This window comes from Gastrolobium bilobum, unplaced genomic scaffold (assembly GCF_033153095.1).
Source record: "Gastrolobium bilobum isolate Gb01-03AN ecotype WA unplaced genomic scaffold, APGP_CSIRO_Gbil_v1 utg19275, whole genome shotgun sequence".
NCBI classification, from domain to species: domain Eukaryota; kingdom Viridiplantae; phylum Streptophyta; class Magnoliopsida; order Fabales; family Fabaceae; genus Gastrolobium; species Gastrolobium bilobum.
Window position 1 is genome coordinate 155,140 of NW_026896117.1, and position 19,254 is coordinate 174,393.

Here is a 19,254-nt window from a genome sequence, read left to right on the forward strand (position 1 = left end):
CAAATGTAATAAAAGGCCCGTAGGCAAAATAAGGTCGGCATCTCCAACAGAATGAGCAGCAACCCTTGCTCCATTGCCAACGCGGAGGTCCACCTCGTTTCTCTCCAGTCTCCTTGGGCTCCTAAGCACCTGCAACATATTGCAGATATGAGAACCACAACCGGTATCCAATACCCATGAGGTCGGATTAGCACAAGAATAATTTATCTCAATCATTAAAATACCTGAGGCAGAAGCATCACCAAGCTTCTTGTCCTTCACACTCTTCAGGTAGTCTGGACAGTTCCTCTTCTAATGGCCTTTCTTGCCACAATGGAAGCACTCAGCATCACTTTTGTCCTTAGATGCATTCTTACCCTTCCTTTTGCCTTTCTTCTTCTTGGGTTTGCATTTGGGTTTGAGGGAGTCGCCTTTCGCAGGCTCCTTGCCTTTACCCTTGGCCTTGCTAGGCCCACCAATCAGAAGAGCATGTGTCCTATCCTTCTTGATAGACACTTCAACAGTTGTTAACATGCTTAACAATTTAGGCAAGCTCACAAGCATATCATGCATGTTGTAATTCAAAATGAACAGACTGAAAGAAGGTGGAAGCGAGGTCAGGACTAAGTCATTACTTAGCTCGGTATCCATCACAAAGCCTAGATTTCCTAGCTTCTCAATGAGCCCGATCATCTTAAGAACATGACTGCTCACAGACATGTTCTCAGACATCCTGCATGAGAACAATTCTCTAGAGACCTCATACCTCTCATGCCTGCCTTTAATGTCATACAACTCCTTGAGATGTAAGACAATAGAGGGAGCATCCATATGCTCATGCTGCTTTTGCAGTTCAGGCGACATGGATGCCAACATGAAGCAGACAACCAACACATTGTCATCCATGTGCTGTTTGTGGGCCTCGAAATCAAATTCCGTGAACCAATCTTCCCCTTCCTTAGGAGCTACGGGTAATGCAGCATCTAGGACATAAGCAATCTTTTCGGCCCTAAGAATAATTCTCAGGTTCCGATACCAGTTCATAAAGTTTGAACCGGTCAGTTTGTTCGTATCGAGTATTGAGCGCAGTGACATTGGATTAGTCATACTAAAACTGAAAAAGATGTAAAGATGATTTAATTAATATATTTAGACATGTTGTATAAACAAATCATTAAAGACTTTAAATAATTTGCCACTCCCACTATTTTATCTAAGTCAATGACCTTTACCATTTGACTTAGGGTTAATCTACTTTTAGATTTTACCTCAGTGAGATTAAGAGTGCGATTATCTATTTTAACCCCCGTCTGAGATCGCAAGATTAATTTAAATAATGGGTTGATCCTCATCAACAGTATCTCATACCCTCTCTTAACATTAGGTTGACAACTCTTTGTCACTTATCGGTGCATCTCATGCATCAAACCTAACATTATTACCTAAGCACATAAGCCCGGCTGAGCCTGCAACTTATGCCTTAGTTAAGCATTAACCAGCACCCTAAGTGTCTAACACTTCTAATACTACTCTTACTCAACGAAACAGTGGGTCCCAACTGAGTTGTGGAGCACCACTATGTAGAGGATGCTCGGGTAATATTGGTGGTGGGAGGTACTCATATGCTTAATAATTTATTCCTTTTAAGGGATCCTTTTATTTAGGGATTTATTAGGTCTCATCAAACGCATTTATATTATTATCATGCTAGTCGTATCCTATGTCAAACATCTATCGGATTACACTAGTCGTGATTGGACGTGCATAATAATACATACAAGCGCGCTTTGTTCAATTCATGCATACTAGTCGTTTAAAACATAAAAGCATACATGCGAATAAAACAGTTTTATTTGAGACGGTCATGGTGCTCGTGCATTCGTCCTTCCGCTTCTCAAGCCATGGCTCCTTGTCGTCTAAACGCCACTAGCCTATTTCAATTACATATAATTGAAGAAACTCCAGAACATCTTTGGAGGGACAAATACAAAATTTAAAATTCAAAATTACATTTTAATTCAAATCGAACAAAATTACACCTTTAATTTAAAATATAAAATTTGAAATTTAAACTCGGGCACCATAACCATCCCTTTCCAATTTGTACCTGAAAATACAAATAACTTGCAAGCACATAATATCACATATTATATAACATGTTCATCCATACGTCAGATCATTTTAACATTTAAAATATCAACACAAGAATCATGATTCAAATTTTCTTAATGGCCGAATTATATAACAATTAATATAATTTAAATTTTGATGACTCTTTCTCAAAGAACACAAAATTAAACCACACATGCAGACACCACACATGGTATAGCCGAATCACATATCACATATATGATTAAATTTTTAACAAAATTTCATGTTTTTCTCATGGAACAATTCACAGCGAAAATTAAGAAAACAATCAAGGTACTCATAGTACCCCTCATGGCCGATTTTATCCCTTTCAAAAAGGTGTTTCTTTTAAAACTTTCACAAAGAAAAGAAACAAAACCATGATCACATATAGACATATGAACATAGCAATCACATTAACATGTTCATAAAATAAAAACTTTAACGATTTAAAGCATAGTATTTCGAAATCCATATGCTATGATTCAAGTTTTAAGTCTTTAAAGAATTTTGACCATAAAGAACAAGTTTTTACAAACAAGGTGCCATCACCCGCCGATGGTAAAACAACCGGGCTCTGATACCACTTGAAAGTAACTGACCTTGAAGGTCGAGGCATGTGAGAGGGAAAAACAAAATTTTTCTAGCGGAATAACACATACCATATCAAGAAACATGCTTTAGGGCATGGATGTTACCTTGTTTGCTTTCCAAAACTTGAGGATGATCAAGATGAGTCTCGAAGATGCAAGCCCTCTAATGTTGATCCACACCACCCTTTGTCAAGACGAAAGAACTCTTCTTCAAGGCCACCAACGAAAACACCAATGGAGGCAAGCTATGCGCCCAATGTGTGAAGGAGGAGGCTAGGTCAAGGTGTTTAGAAGAGTGAATATTCAGCAAGAATAGACACCAAAGTGGCGCATGGATTTACTTTGAAAAAGGCTAGGTTATTTCAAAACTCTCTTAAGAAAAACCTGACAAAAAGAACCCACAAGGAGATGAGAGAAATGAGTTAATTAAAATCAGATTTTCTTCACTCAAATAAGGCCCTATGTAGCGCACACTAGGGGGGATGAGTGGAGTTGTTGCAAAATTCAAATCTTGTCAACAACCTCCTCTCACATCCTCATGATATCAAGTGAATATCTCAACAAGAATCTGACTCAACAACCATCATATGGCCAGCCATATGGTGCGCCCCACTTGGCCTCATAACAGTCCAGATACGTTGAGCAGTTGCATTCGAACTTGAACCAACTGTCTCACTTATTCTCTCAACAAACCAAATCTGATTGGAGCTCATTTGGTTGATCCTATGACCATCATCAGATACCAAAATCAGCGCCCCATATCCTCACTAGAAGATTCTCAAAGATCTCCTCTTGATATTTGGGATTTGGTCCAACAAGATCTTATCTTATCCTTTTGTTATGAAACAACTTTTCATAGCCAATTCAAATTCGAATTCAAACGTTCAAATATTTAAATTTTAAATTCTAATTCAAATTCCAAATTCAAATTCAAATTTCAAATTTCAAATTCAAAATTCAAAATTCAAAATTCAAAATTCAAATTTCAAATTCAAAATTCAAAATTCGAATTTCAAAATTCAAATTCAAAATTCGAATTTCAAATACAAAATTCAATTTTCAAATATCAAATTCAAAATTCAAAATTTAAACATTTGATAATTAATTTAGCTAATTAAATTAATTAGTAATGTCTTGGACCATCCAAGCTCATTAACTAACCATGCGCCCTTTTTCCCTTTTGGTGGGCTTCCAAACTTCTTCTTGGGCTAACAACCATTATTAGGCCCAATACCTTTAATTCTATATTGTCATGACAATAAGGTGTTAGTGTGTGACCCATTAGGCCCAACATAGCCACTGACATAAATGGGCTTGGGCCCAATAAGTCCACAACTCATCTAATGACAACACAGAGCACTAGCAATGCTTTGTTGCCCCAGAGCTAGTTAGGTTAATGACATAATCATCCTATTACACATATTTGGTTGCCGTATGTATTTCCTTTCGTCTCGGTTACCTTCCCATAAAACCTAGGGTAAGGAAACGTATCAACCCTTGTGGTTTAGGGTAAGCTTTATTCGAAATAGGGAATCTTCAATTTACTGACCCTAAAGGAAGATCATCTCATGATCTCTTTTACTATGCATAGATTCCCGAGTCCCTGTAAATGTCATCCCAATTTCTCCGGTTTACAGATAACCTAATCTCTCACAGAGATTTGACGAATTCCTTCAGCTTATCACCCTAGCCCTGTGCTCTTTCAGGACAAGCCCAACAGTATACCTATGAGTCTCCATGTTTCAGGCAGACGAGGTATCCAGTCAAAGCATGCCTTCTAGAACACAGTCTATGCAATAACTTCTGGTCTAAGGAAAGACATACCCAAATATAAAGAGACTACTCTAATGATACTCTCTGTGAGATTTCCTCATAGAGTCTCTTTGTGGGTCTGTTCAGTGCGAGCTATACCCTTATAGGTCCATCCACGACTTTAGCCAAGACATCTCCATATCTGTAGCTCATGAGGTCTTTACCTTGCATCCGAATACAAGTAGATAAGTCGTGCTAGTCTTACCCGAGATCACTGATCCCCATTCTCAGTGTCTCTAGACTAGGAACATAAAATTAGGAATAAACATCAAGTATCCTTGAATTCTCATGATCGTGATCTCATTACAGATACTCAAGAGATACCTATTTTATTCCAAGGGGTTTATCCAGTTACTCATATATAATATTAACAGTAATATCGAGACAAAATATGAAACAGGATAAAGAATGCTTTTATTTATTTGCGACAATACAAAGGTCCACTTATGTCCTAATCTAATCAAAAGATTGTCTCTAGCACATCCATATACTAACGTAACGGGCCAAGCCAGGCCATTTGTTTTTTTATAAACGGGCCAAACTAGGCTAACAATTAGACTCATACTAGGCTTGGGCCAAGCCAAATTGAAATTTTTTGACGTAGGCTTGGGCTTTTCGGGACAAAGCTTGGCCCAGCCCAACCCACTTTAACCCCTACAGTCGCTCCTTTAGCGTTTTTGAATCGAACCGGTTCTTACCTTTCGTGAACCGATCACCGGTTGTGTCTGCTCACTGAACCGGTCATCGGTTGTACCTGTTCACCGAATCGGTGACCGGTCGTACTCGTTCGCGACCGTCAGTCACGGCGGTTCGCCGCCAGCGATGGTTTATCGTGACCGGTCAGTATCTATAAATAGACACTGACCCCCCTAGAAATTTCATCCAATTTTTTGCACTGAAACTCTGTCGAAATTTTTCTTCCCTTCCGATTTGCATATTTCTGTTCATCCTCCGATGTACTTCCTCTGGCAATTGTTGTGTTCGTTTGGGCTGTTGACTGGTAGTGCCACCACTCTTCAGACGAAATCCGTTTTATACTGGGAGACAAGTGTCCATCAACCTTAGGCATCAGTGAGGGGGCAAATTGTCTTAAGGAGACACGTTCTGTGGGCTCGGATTAAATTCCTCATGCTGCATAAATTCTTCCGTCTGTTTCATTATCTGAAATCAAGTAAATCTATTCTAATTTTCATTATTGCACAGGGTATGATAATTTCGATCATCTATCTCTTCTGCTTTATACATGGGTTCAAATCTCTTAGTGATTTAATATCACCCACTGTCTTCAAATAACACTTCTTGCACTTAATACCATAACGAGTTAATACGTCTAATGCACACGTGGTGTTACACTAAGGGGTGGATACCATTTTCATGATGTCATGAAGGACATCAATGCCACCATACAAAAAATAGATCGCATGGAACATAGTCAAAAAAGAAATGTGGACTCGCATGGAGCGAGTATAAGACCAGAGGTGGGAACCTATGCAAGTAGGGTCAATTTAAGGGTCTGGAGGAGAGGTTTGGTCTCCTGGAGGTTGGACTCGGATAGGCTCTTGGGACCGAGGATGAGGAGGCCGCCAATTATTATGATGAGGAGATAGCCAGTAATGATGAGGAGACCAGCTTAGAGTAGGTTATGGTTTTTTTTACCTTTTTACATTTGTAGTATTGTTCACCTTTTTACATTTGTAGTATTGTTCTAGGATGTTGATGTATTTTTCTTTTATTTTGTATTTTTTCTCTATGTAACGAACTTTTATTAATAAAGTAGATATTTATTTTGATCTCATTGATGTTTATTTGTTGAAGTTTTAGCATATTATTGTTAATGTATATAACTTATTAATTTTGAAAATTGGAACAAGGATTAATATTACACTTTTAACCTAAAATGGGACGAAGACCCACAAATTGGTGTAACTAGGGGTGTTCGCGGTCTGGATTGGATCGGTTTTGGAAGCAAAACTCATCCGATCCAATCCTTTCGGTTTGATCATGTAATCATCCATTTAGTTTAGATTTTTTTTCAAATCCGATCCGATCCAATCCAATTTTTTTCGGTTTGGATTGGATCGGTTTTCGGTTTTTTGAATATCCTAAAATTAGTTTCATGATTATTGTGCAAATAACATTTTTTGTATATATTGGATTTGTCAAAAAAAAAAATTGAAATACAAAAATATCAGTAAACAATACTATAGTTGATGAGACGTGACTAAGTTTTTTCTTGGGTTTAGTTGATGAGTTAATGAGTCTTGAGTTTAGAAATTTTTAGGCTATGATTGGAGAAAGACAAATAGGTAGAGGATAATTAATATATTGGATCGGTTTGGATTGGATCAGTTTTCATCAACCCATCCGAAAACCGATCCAATCCAATTAAATTTTGCGGTTTTTTTGCGGTTTTCGATTTTTCGGTTTTCGGTTTATTCGGTTATCGGTTTTCCGGTTCGGTTTTCGCGGTTTGAATCGGTTTGGATCGGTTGATGAACACCCCTGGGTGTAACTAGTCTAAATATAGCAATACATGTGAAATGAATCAAGTTTAGGGTTTTAATATAGCTAAATGATACTATGGTATGTTAAAACCACCCTGAAACTTGTCTTCGGTACATTTTACGGAATTAGTAACGCAAGTAGGTCTTCAGAGACCACAAAGCCCCTCCCCCTCCCATAGTCCAATATTACAAGTACATGACCATAGAAACTCGTTTGAATGAAAAAAACTAGAGAAAAAAAATAATATAGGTTTCAGTTCAATGATGTAATCGATTACACTATACTGACCAAGTAGAGACTTCTGATGCCCTAATATTTGGGAATTAAAATTTCACATGAAAGGTCATGTAAAATTTTTACGTTTATCTCTTACTTCACATGTATTAAATAAGTGCGGTCCAATTATCATTAATGAAAAAGAGATAGATATTAATATTTTAGGTGATCAGGTCATGTGAATTTTAACATGAGAGAATTCACTCCCATAACGTTTATCTCTTATACACACACCACGCCTTGTCTTCAAGCTTTTTCATTACTGCATCCATTGACCTACTACCGTGGTGATCACATTCTACCATTACTGGTCACCTAAATGTCCATAGACCAAAATTGGCCCTTTGTATCACATAAGTTTGTTTATTTGGTTTTTTATTACCATAAGTTTATCAATTACTCGATTAATTCAATTCGAGCCGGACAAAATTATATGTACAAAGCTCTTTGTACCAAGTTTTTTTTATATCTTCTTACAAAATGACCCACAACCATTAATAATGGTGCAACCTTAGTTCAAATCCCCAACCAAATGGTAAAATACATTAATAATGAAATATCATAAAAGTAAACCTGACTAAGTTTAATGAATTAAAAAAAATATATATTTAATTTTACATAAATGGAATAAAAAATATAACATTTATTATTTATTCATGAAATAACACATTCAACTTTCTTTCCCGTCTCACGTTCATTTATTTTTACTAAGCCTCAAATTTAACTTTGCTAATTTATAAATTTAGAAGAGCTTATGAAGTTTTGTGGTATTTTATATTTTCTTTTTATATAATGATATTATTGAGATTTAAATTTATAACCTCATGCAAAACCAATTTTAATAACTTGTTATTTCATATTCTTTAAATATCATAATTGAATTTTATTTTCCTAAAATTATGAATATTATTATTATATAATATAGACCTTTTAACCTGGTCTCCAAAACATCAGCCTAAGCCAATACCTAGCATGATATTCTCACAACATGATTTTTTCCCTTTAGAAAGACATACTGACCTAACCACAAAAATCACTACTAAGTCTGTAATTAATCAAGGAGAAGTCCAGCCAAATAGAAAGTTGAAGCCATTAAGTCAAGCTGAAGAAGTTCTCCAGACTGAAAATGCTCAAGCCATTTCTAATATATTACCATGATTCATGGTATTTATATCCCTCCAATAAAAATACAACACGTCTATATTGACATATTTTCTAAGAGGGATAAAAATAACTATGCTTATGTATTATGATGAATATATAATAAAAAATATGTTTCTCGTGTTACATGAGATTATTTGTAATACACTAAAGGGTGAATGTGATCCACTTTTTTCTTTTCTTTCTCTTCTTTAAAGTGAATCCTATTCACTTTTTTACGTGTTACATAAGATAAATTATCTCATGAAAAAAATTAAACCGATATATAATATGTGATTTCAATCTGAACAAAAGTTATACCTGCTCAGTAACACAATAATACAAAAATTATTACCCGGGTTCACAGCCTATGTTTGTGTTTAAACAGAATATAGTCGAATTCTTATTTTATTTTATTTTTCTTTATATTTCCTCGCGAAAAATAAGGCGTACTTTTCTCGCTCTTTCTTTCTCTCTCTTCACTGTCATTTAGTGCTTTCAATGACAGCGAGGACTCGCCTGAGGCTACTTGGCACCACTGTCGGAGCAGCCATCGCCACCGCATACGGCGGTGCGATCCTTCTTCATCCTACAGTATCCTCCAGCGATCATGGAGGCGGAGTGTCCCACCTTGCTGCCATCCGGCAGAAGATCCACGATCCCCGTGCCGTCGTTCCATCAAGAGAGGTCCAGCAATCGTCGCTGATCGGCGCCAGCTCGGCTAACCCTCTCGACATTCTCATTATCGGCGGTGGCGCGACTGGTTCCGGCGTGGCGCTCGATGCCGTGACCCGGGGACTCCGAATTGGTCTCGTTGAAAGGGAGGATTTCTCTTCCGGAACTTCCTCCCGCTCCACAAAGCTCATACATGGAGGTACAAAATGTCCCGGTTCTGAATAATCGAAACATGCCTCATTTTCTTGGCAATCTATGCGCAGCAGTATTTAACACTTGCTTTTTCAATCAAATTTTGTTTTAGTTTTTTTGGCATTATAATTTCAATGTGATTTGTCGGCCACTGAACACAACTACATTAATAATTTTATATTCGAGTGACATCTAAATTTCATGATATTTCATTTGTGAGGATCGAACTTGTTATGGACCTACATAAAGCCCCATAAATCCCCATAAATCTAAAGGCCCAATAAAGGAGGGCACTTTATGCAAGAGGACAATTGGACTTACAAATAGAAGGTCCATAACTCATATACCCACACATAAAACTCAACTCTATAAATAGGAAGTAAAACCTAAGGTATGACTTAATCTCTCTCTCATAGCTATATTGTTACCGTACACACACACCGTTTCTTTGGCTAAAAACCATTACCATATACTAGCCTTTGGCTAAAAGCCGTTACCAGTTACTAGCCATAGGCTAGACATCTCTGTTGTTTAGATAGAACAAAACTCATCATCAATTAGTTATGTAGACTCTTATACCATATAAGTACCATTTTCAATCTAATAGGTTGAGCTGTTAAGTAAATGTTATATTAATGATTTTATATTTCTCTAACCACCCTTGGAATAGATCCTAGATTGTAACCGATACTGAATCGGAGAATGCAAATGTTCTCTCATAGAGGTAGTGTAGTTACAAGTCTCGGACAGAAAATTCATCCTCAGTACCCTCCTCACATTGTAGGATGTAATAATGGTTATTGGGACATCTAGTCAATGTCAGGTTTGAACTGTCCAAATCTATAGTTTTCCTATTCCTGCGTAGAGCAAGAAGCAAATGGGAGCAATATAAGGCTTTTGAAAATGAGGAAAAAAGGAATGAATTGTGGACTCTGGAAGGCTGTTATTGCTAACAAGCTTCTAAAAGGACGCTTGAAGATTTAGATACTATACTAGTCAGGATTTATTAACAAATTTATCACATGTTAGCGTTTTTGTAAACTATAGTTATTACTTATTACTATAGTAAATAGCTTTTAATTAGATCTGTAATTAATCCATGTTCAGTTATTGTACTTAATGCACTCATCAACAGGGGTTGGTTAAGCTGGTACAAATTAAAATACTTTGCTTGAAAGGTTTAGGTTATTTTCCAGCTGTCAGGAATCCCTTTTGGTAGATGATTTGTATGTACACTCTCTCTAAGGCTTGTGGCATGCCCTAGCCCTGGATTGACCCCTCCCTTTAAACTTCTATTTACCATTTACCAAAAAGGAAAATGAAATGGACTGTATGCTTACAAGATGCACAGTTTCTCCCATAACTTCCATAAAGCTTGCAATTGAAGCTCCTACAAGATTAAACTTCTTTGAGGTCTTGACAAATTTCATCTTCTAAAGAGAGAAGGAAAGAAAGTGCATCCAAAAGAAAAAGAGAGATGTAAAAATGATTGATGTGTTTCTAAGTTTAGTTATTGTTGTCCCTTTGATCGTTATCATAATTTACTTCAATATTGGCTTAGATAAAGAGCTCATGCTTTGACTCTAACAATAGATGCAGCAAACGTTGTAGAAATCTGGTAGGCAAAACAACTTGTTTGCATGATTAATATTGATGTGATTCTTTGAAAGGATGTTCTGTTAAAATATAATTTTGAAACTGTTTTTCATATTTTTTGAAAGGATACAAAATGATGTTAAAGAACTATAATTGTAGCATAATTTTGGGATTTTAAATTTATAGGTTTAAATCAAAGAAGGTGCATATTTCTGTGAGTTAAGGCTTGCGAAGTTTCCTTTGATACAAGTTTTAAAATAAGATTCTTAAAAACCAATCTTCATCTTAACTCTGTAGAATGTAGATATTGACTGCCCAGAGATTTTGAATTCTGTAGGGATATGTTATGGTCATTTTATGTCTTGATTTTTTCTCTTTTAAAAAGTAGTATGTACTTGTTGATCTAATATTCCAGTGTTTGTGTTAACTCTTAGGTGTTCGTTACTTGGAGAAAGCTGTCTTTAAACTTGACTATGGCCAACTGAAATTAGTATTCCATGCACTTGAGGAGCGTAAACAGGTTATTGACAATGCGCCACACCTATGCCATGCTTTGCCTTGCATGACACCATGTTTTGACTGGTTTGAAGTAGTGTACTACTGGATTGGCTTGAAAATGTACGATTTGGTCGCAGGAGCACGACTCTTGCACTTATCAAGATATTATTCTGCAAAAGAGTCTGTTGAGCTCTTTCCCACTCTAGCAAGGGAGGGAAAAGGTAAACGCCTGAGGGGTACGGTTGTTTATTATGATGGGCAGATGAATGATGCACGACTTAATGTTGGATTGGCTTGCACTGCTGCATTGGCTGGTGCAGCAGTGCTGAACCATGCCGAAGTTGTATCCCTACTGAAGGATGATGAAGGCAAACGGATAATTGGTGCACGAATTAGGGACAATTTGACTGGTAACACTTTCTTTTATTTCTATCTGGTACCAGAGACATGTACGGGGTACATTTTTGACCATTTTGGTTTGTTGGAAATGGTAAGTTAGCAGTGTATTTTAGGATAATCTATCTGACTAAATAAGGGCTTTAGGACATTATATGGGAGACACATTGGGCAAATAGCTTCTTATGCGGCTGCACAAGAGGATAGCTTGCAGCAGACTGTTCGAAATCTGTGTCAATTTTTTTTTTTTTTTATTTTGTTTTTCTAAAATGTTGTGGGTCCTAGGATTTTGTTTCTATGACATAAGAGGAGGAATTTTGCTGCAACAGGAGATCCTTTAAACCTGGGGCGTTTGGTTCAGGAAATTTTTTTGGAATAGTAGGGAAATGAGATAGATAGAGAAATGATTGGAAAGATAGATAAAGTGAGATAGGTAGAAAAATGTAAAAAAAAGTTGTTTGGTGGGGAAAAACTTTACTGGGAAAATTAGGTAACTTTATGAAATCAACAGTGCATTAAAAGTCAGATAACCGGTTTTCTGAAAAATCCCACCTTCAAATTGGGTTTCTAAACAGTGCGGATATCTATGTTTCTCATAAATCCAGACAAATTGGATAGATGAGATTTTGGTGAAAAACGTTGAAACAAATATAGTATTTCTAAAAGCCATACTTGAGAAAGATAGATATCCGCTGAAAAGCTCCCAACCAAACACCACCAAACTGAAGAATCATTTGTTAGAAGTCTAATCCTCTATTCTCGAGCTGTTATTATTTTGCATATGGTTGGTTTATTTACTAAGCAATTACTTCATCTTGTATTGGAAAGTTGAGTGACGAATTGCATTTAGCTAGTAGTACAAAGCAAGACAGTATAGTGCATAGGATGTAAATACCCCGTGCACGTATTACAATGAACCTAGACATAAATCACATAATGTACTTTATTCTCAACAGTTACAGCTGTGGGTGTACATAATAGTTTGTGACTTTTAAGCATAAAAGTTATTTCCTTCTAACATTTCACTAGTTAATTACTTCTACTTATTATTTTTCATGTTGCAGGCAAAGAATTTGATACATATGCGAAAGTAATTGTGAATGCATCTGGGCCGTTTTGTGATTCTGTAAGGAAAATGGCTGACAAAAATGCACGAGATATGATTTGTCCAAGCAGTGGTGTGCATATTGTACTCCCTGATTATTATTCTCCAGAGGGAATGGGCTTAATTGTTCCTAAAACTAAGGACGGACGTGTTGTTTTTATGTTACCATGGCTGGGACGAACAGTTGCCGGAACCACAGATTCCAACACTAAAATTACTTTTCTTCCAGAACCACATGAAGATGAAATACAATTTATATTGGATGCCATATCTGATTACCTTAATGTTAAAGTATGATATACCTGCCAAAACAGGAAACTTTTTGGCTCATTATTTATTCTTTTCTTTCTGATGTGAGATGCAGAAATTAAATGATCCCGTGCATATTACTTGTTTGGAGGATGAACTTAGGCAAAAAACAAGACAGTATATTGCATCATATATCTGTTAGCTACATTGCTACAGAATTCAATCTTATCATTTGTAGGAACACTCCCCCCCCCCCCCCCCCCCCTTCCTTCTGTTTTAGTTAACGGGGTCTGTCCTCAGAAATCATTGATTAAATAGAAGGAAAATAATCCCAGTGAGCTTTCACTCAATCTAGATGTCCTTTTACTTTCTCCCTTTTACACAGTTTGCTATTAAGGACTAATAAAGCTGGGAAAATTTAGGTCCGACGCACTGATGTTCTTTCGGCTTGGAGTGGCATTCGCCCATTAGCAATGGACCCATCAGCTAAAAATACTGAGAGTATCTCTAGGGATCATGTTGTCTGTGAGGATCTCCCTGGTTTGGTTACCATCACTGGTGGCAAGTGGACAACCTATCGTGGGTAATAATTTAATGGGCTTAGGTTAAAGTTGTTGAAGTTTATGTTCTTGTTGTTTCTACAGCTAGGCATTTTATTAATCATATTGACCATTCCGTTAGTCCATTTAAGAAGTAGTATTTAATTATTTTCCAATTTCTCCGGCTTCATTTATTATTGCCTTCTCTTTGTTCCATTGCAGCATGCAATGTTCCTATTACACAAATATTATGCTGATTTCAATGTTTTTCAGAATGGCAGAAGATGCTGTTAATGCAGCTATAAAGTCTGGGAAGCTGACCCCCACCAATGGATCCGTGACCAACAATCTCCGAATTGTTGGTGGAGAAGGGTGGGATCCTGCTTCTTTTACAGTTCTTACTCAACAGTATGTGCGCATGAAAGTAACACATAGGGGAAAAGTTGTTCCAGGGGTAATGGACACTGCTGCTGCAAAGCACTTGTCTCATGCATATGGAACATTGGCTGAATGTGTGGCTGCCATTGCTCAGGTTAGTTTGTATTTATTTCATATTGTCGATAGCAGTATTCACACAGGAAGTCTTGTTTCAATTAAAGATGATTTTTACTCTGCGCTTTTCCATTTTGTTCTCGACTATGTGGATTGTGGACAAGAAGTTTGATGTGGACTACCATGATTCAGAATCAAATTGTGGAATTCAGTAGAGGTATAGTGGCAATATAGATACGGAAAGCACAAACAGCTACACCAAACAGGGTACTTGTGTCAGCATAAAAAGTTTAAAACATCAAACATTGCCTTTATCCTATATTAGTTGGTGTTGGCGGTCAGTGAACACAAATAAAAAATCAAGAAAATACTGAAGAAATTGAAAAAAAAAAAAACTAAGAGAGAAAAAATAAGATAAAAAAATTTAAAAAAAGGAAAAAAGGAAAAAATAAAATTAATAAATACATAAATAAATAAATAGATGCAGAAATAGATTAATATATGGAAAAAAAAAGGCTAAAATGGGCTGTTCAAAACATAGGAAATAGTGGGTTTACCTCTCCACAATGTTAATAGCTTTCCTCCATTTGTATCGAGACAAACTATATGCCAATCTCTTTCTCATTCCATTTAGTCTTGTTTTATTACTTTTCCCCACATATTTGAAAAATAAAGATCAATGGAAACAGAGTTTCAAACACAATTTTCTGTTTGATTCTCATTCATAACAAAGGTGCAATATATACAGCATACTAACTACCTGTTGGGAGAAAAATGATAAGTTCAGAAATCAGTAAAAGAGAAATTGAAACAGAATTCAACAGTCTTTGGAAGAAATAGGGAGGTAAAGGAAGAAATAAATGAAATATGAGAGGCTCCGCTCTCTCCCAAGTCACAAGTCCAAGCAATATTCCCCATAATCCCCTCTTGCCACTCCTCCCGCTATTTAACTAACCTCCTTCCATGCACAATGGCATAACTGCCTTCCATTCTGTTACGGGGTATTTTCGGGAACAGCATTATGCTGATGTGGCAGCACTGAAGCAGCCATAGGGGCCCAAACCTTCCTAGTTCTATCCCTTTTATAAGTCTTTGGGGGCTGGACTGTATAAAAAAACAACACTTTAGTCTATAGACAAAAAAACTAACAAAAATTGAAAAGGAAATAAATTTACAAATAATAATCCCATGATTTCTGGATTAATCAAATCCCTTAATCCTTGGGATTTTACTTTCATATTCCATCACTCTCCCTCAAGCTGATGAATCGATGTCAATCATTCTGAGTTTGCTAACTTTCAAATCAAATTCTGACTTCAGCAAGGCTTTTGTGAAAATATCAGCTTGTTTGATTTGGTTGACACATAATGTAGGCTGAAAAGTTCTATTTTTAATTTCTGATTTGGTGAATGTAAGTCTTCACATGCTTCATCCTATCGTTTTGAATAGGATTATAAACTGTGCTATTAGTTGACTTGCTATCACTTTTCATTTTCATTGGATCTTCAACCAGAATAAATAGGTCTTGTAGTGACCTAATTGTAAAAATAAGTTCACAAACTCCTTGAGCAATTTCCCTATGTTTTTCCTTACCACTACTTGCAACAACAATTTATTTCTTGCTTGTCCAAGTGACTACATTTACCCACACTTCGTGCAATACCCAGTGGCTAATTTTGCATCTTCTACTCAGCTTGCCCAATTTGTATTTGCGTAGCATTCAATCCCTTGGTGACTATTTTTCTGCATCTGTGTAGCATACAATTAAGATATTTTGAGATTTTTTTTTAATATATATTCTAGCACATGCCACAAGAGAACAAGACATAGCAAGATAGTAAAGCCCTTGAAGCTTATAACCAACTCTGCTCATTGTCTGCTGCCTAGTCCTGCATAAAAACAGAGTTATGTTTTAAGGTATTGATCACTTAAGAGAACATGGTAACTGGTAAGTGACAATTAGATTAAATTAAATGGGCTGCCGGGAATTTAGAGGACAGAAGCTAACAGTAAGGGTGCTGGAACAGGACCCTGACCACGTTTTAGACCATCTGTATGAATAACAACTGTTGTGAATCAAAATAAGGAATAAAGATGAGATCAAAGCACAAGAGTCAAGTATCCAAAGCCCAAGAGGTGGTGCTTGAGAGAGATGGGCGATTAGGACGCCAGTTTGTGCAATGGGACTACATGTATGCATAAATTCGTTATGTTGGAATTAATGGTGTACGGGGGTTGAATTTTTTTAGAATAGCAATCCCCAAGTTCTTTCACACCTCTAGCAGGTTCCAAAGGGATGAAAGACATCTACTATTTGTATTTTCTATAGAATCCTCATGAATTGGGCTTCAATCTTATTTAGTTTGATCACTAAAACATCATAATGTTGCTTGGTCAGTTGCTCCTCCTGCCCTTAGCTAGAGAACCATATTTTCACAAAAGTTGCCCTAGACTGATAGGTGGCAGGCAGATCTTGGCAATTCCTTACTTGTAATGTTAGGAATGTGAGATGTTGGAAAAAGGTAAAAGAACCCATTGGCAGCGGATGTAGCATAAAAAATGCCCAAACTACTGTCTGCCATACTGAAAACACAAGTGTATGGAAGCAAATTTCAGATCCGAGGGCTAATAGGTCATATCAAGGGAGGAAAACACTTGAAATGTGTTGATTTGGGATGGTGTGGTGTTAAACTGATCGTGTGAGGCATGTGAAGACCACATGTTAAAGAGACAAGTGGCACATGGGGCTTCTTCTATAAGAGCTGATGGTCTGGCGGTTATATTTTGAGTTCTGACATGACTGGAATGAGAGAGAGAGAGAGAGAGAGGGGGGGGAGGGGGCTGTCACTGGATCAGAGGAACCTTCTTCAGATTGGAGCATGGCAAGGGAAGATGTTGCTGGAATTGCAACATGGCAGCTAAGGATCAATGACCTTGCTGGTCAGTGAGAACAGTGGGTTTGGAGGCTAGGGTTTACTAGGATTGTTGTATTGTGGTAGAGAGATGGATCAGAACCTGCTCTGAAATCGTAAAGAGAGTAAGAGCCATTGCGAAATTTTTGACTAAATAATCTATGTTGACCATTATTTATTCTAATTATTTGACTTGCTCTTCAGGACTATTCCTGAGTTACAGCCCTAACTGTAGCTATACAATAATACCTAATTACCATATTTATCACATGCCTTATTTGCAGAACTATTCTGAAGGAGAACTTCTGTTGGAATTATTAATTGTTACTATGCTGCCTGAAAACTTTGCTATTCTAGGATAAGCTCTGGGGTATTAATTGCCTCTGTTGGGTGAATACTTGGCATCTTGCCTAGGGTCTGAAAAGAATAAACATGTGTCCTTTTACTGCATAATCTCTAAGGGAACAAAACAGTATATTCAACTTGATGTATTTTTTATGTCTGATATGTGCAGTCTTACAGATGTGATTTGAAGATATGAACTGATCATATTTGAGATGTTTTAAGCATAGTATGGAAGTAATGATGATAGATGGGGTCACTCAATATTTCACCATTATATAATTTCTGCGAGCCACAGGGCTTCTTAATCATGGTCTGGTTTCTGGTTGATGTCATTTGAAAAATTAACTAGAAATTGGCTTCAACATTGTTGTTTGCCTCGTTTGTGGTTGAAAAAGATAATATAATCCATTCCAAGGTAATCTGTTTCAACTCTCCCATGCTTTCAGTCTAGTCTGAGAAATCAAAATCAACAAAGCTGTGCATTTTAGTTGCTGGTAATAAATCAACATCAACAACACCTTTATTCCAAATTAATTGGGGTCGGTGGTAGATGAACCCAAATAAAAGATACAAAAGGTTGAAAAAATAAAAGAAAAGTAAAAATAAAAATAAATAAATAGAATAGTAAATATATATATATATATATATATATATATATATATATATATATATATATAAAAGTAAAAAAGAAAGGGAAAAGAAGAAGAGGGGGAAATGAAGGGAAAAATGACTAAAAAGGGACCATCTGGAAGTTGATACTAAATGGTGATAATTTTTTTGTCTGAACAGTGAGCTTATACAAGTTTTAGTCTGTTTCATGGTTTCATCCTTGGGAAGGTTTATATTGATTATGTACTTTGTATATAGAATGAAAGTTTGGGTAAGCGACTTGCCCATGGTTACCCTTTTTTGGAAGCTGAAGTGGCCTACTGTGCTCGTCGTGAATACTGTGAATCTGCCATTGATTTCATTGCACGGAGGACCAGTCTTGCTTTCCTTGACACTGATGCAGCAGGACGGGCCTTGCCTCGTGTGATTCAAATATTGGCAACTGAGCACAAATGGGACAAGTCAAGGCAGAAGGAAGAGTTGCAGAAGGCTAAGGAATTTTTGGAGACTTTTAAATCCTCCAAGAATGCTCAGTTCTATGATGGGAAACACAATTAGTAAGTACTCTTGAATTATATATAGATACCCTTGCACTTGTTATTTTCTCTTCTTTTCTATATTTTTTTTTTTGAGGGGGTTCAGAAGGGATGAATAAGATAAGTATTAATTTATAATTAAATAATTTTTCTCAGGCTGGACTTGAACCGGAAAGGAGTCACCTAGAGCTTCCCTGGGTCATGGAGAGGAGCTTTATACATCTTTGAAATCAATCATTTAATGAATTTGTTAGGAGCTAGCAAACTGTATCCGAGTTTGATAGCTTGTCCGGGTCGACTCATGTATTTTTGCTGCTTGAAAGTGTTGTGAGTTAGTTTTTTGATTTGTTAAAAAACAAGAGATAGCATAGGAAAAAAAAAAAAAATTTACGGTTTGAGTGTACAAATAATATTAGAAGAGAAAGACTAATAACTACACTCCTTTATTATCTCATTTTATTGTACGCAAAACTAATTACACTTAAAATGGTTTTGTAATAAATTTTATGTTTTATTTATGGATCAACACATTTTTATTCTAGATTAATTGTAATCGGTATCAAATGAACACAAATGAAAAAGTACGAAAAAATTAAGAAAACGAATAAAAGTAGATTTTAAAAAATATATAGCATTATTCATTAAAAAATAGTAATAAATAATTAAAAGAAAAAA

General features: G+C 36.4%; 1 protein-coding gene across 2 annotated transcripts; it reads left to right on the forward strand.

The window, feature by feature from the left end:
• The first annotated feature begins 8,883 nt into the window (after window positions 1-8,883).
• LOC133297874 (glycerol-3-phosphate dehydrogenase SDP6, mitochondrial-like) lies at window positions 8,884-19,040 on the forward strand. Of its 2 annotated transcripts, XM_061497099.1 has the most exons (7): window positions 8,884-9,309; window positions 11,333-11,806; window positions 12,857-13,188; window positions 13,569-13,729; window positions 13,959-14,217; window positions 18,302-18,600; window positions 18,736-19,040. In XM_061497099.1, coding segments are annotated over exons 1-7 (1,899 nt in total). In that variant the 5' UTR covers window positions 8,884-8,936; the 3' UTR covers window positions 18,737-19,040. The 2 variants fall into 2 exon arrangements, with proteins under 2 accessions (XP_061353083.1, XP_061353084.1); XM_061497100.1 differs by lacking the exon at window positions 18,736-19,040 and having other exon boundaries at window positions 18,302-18,601.
• The last annotated feature ends 214 nt before the right edge of the window (window positions 19,041-19,254 follow it).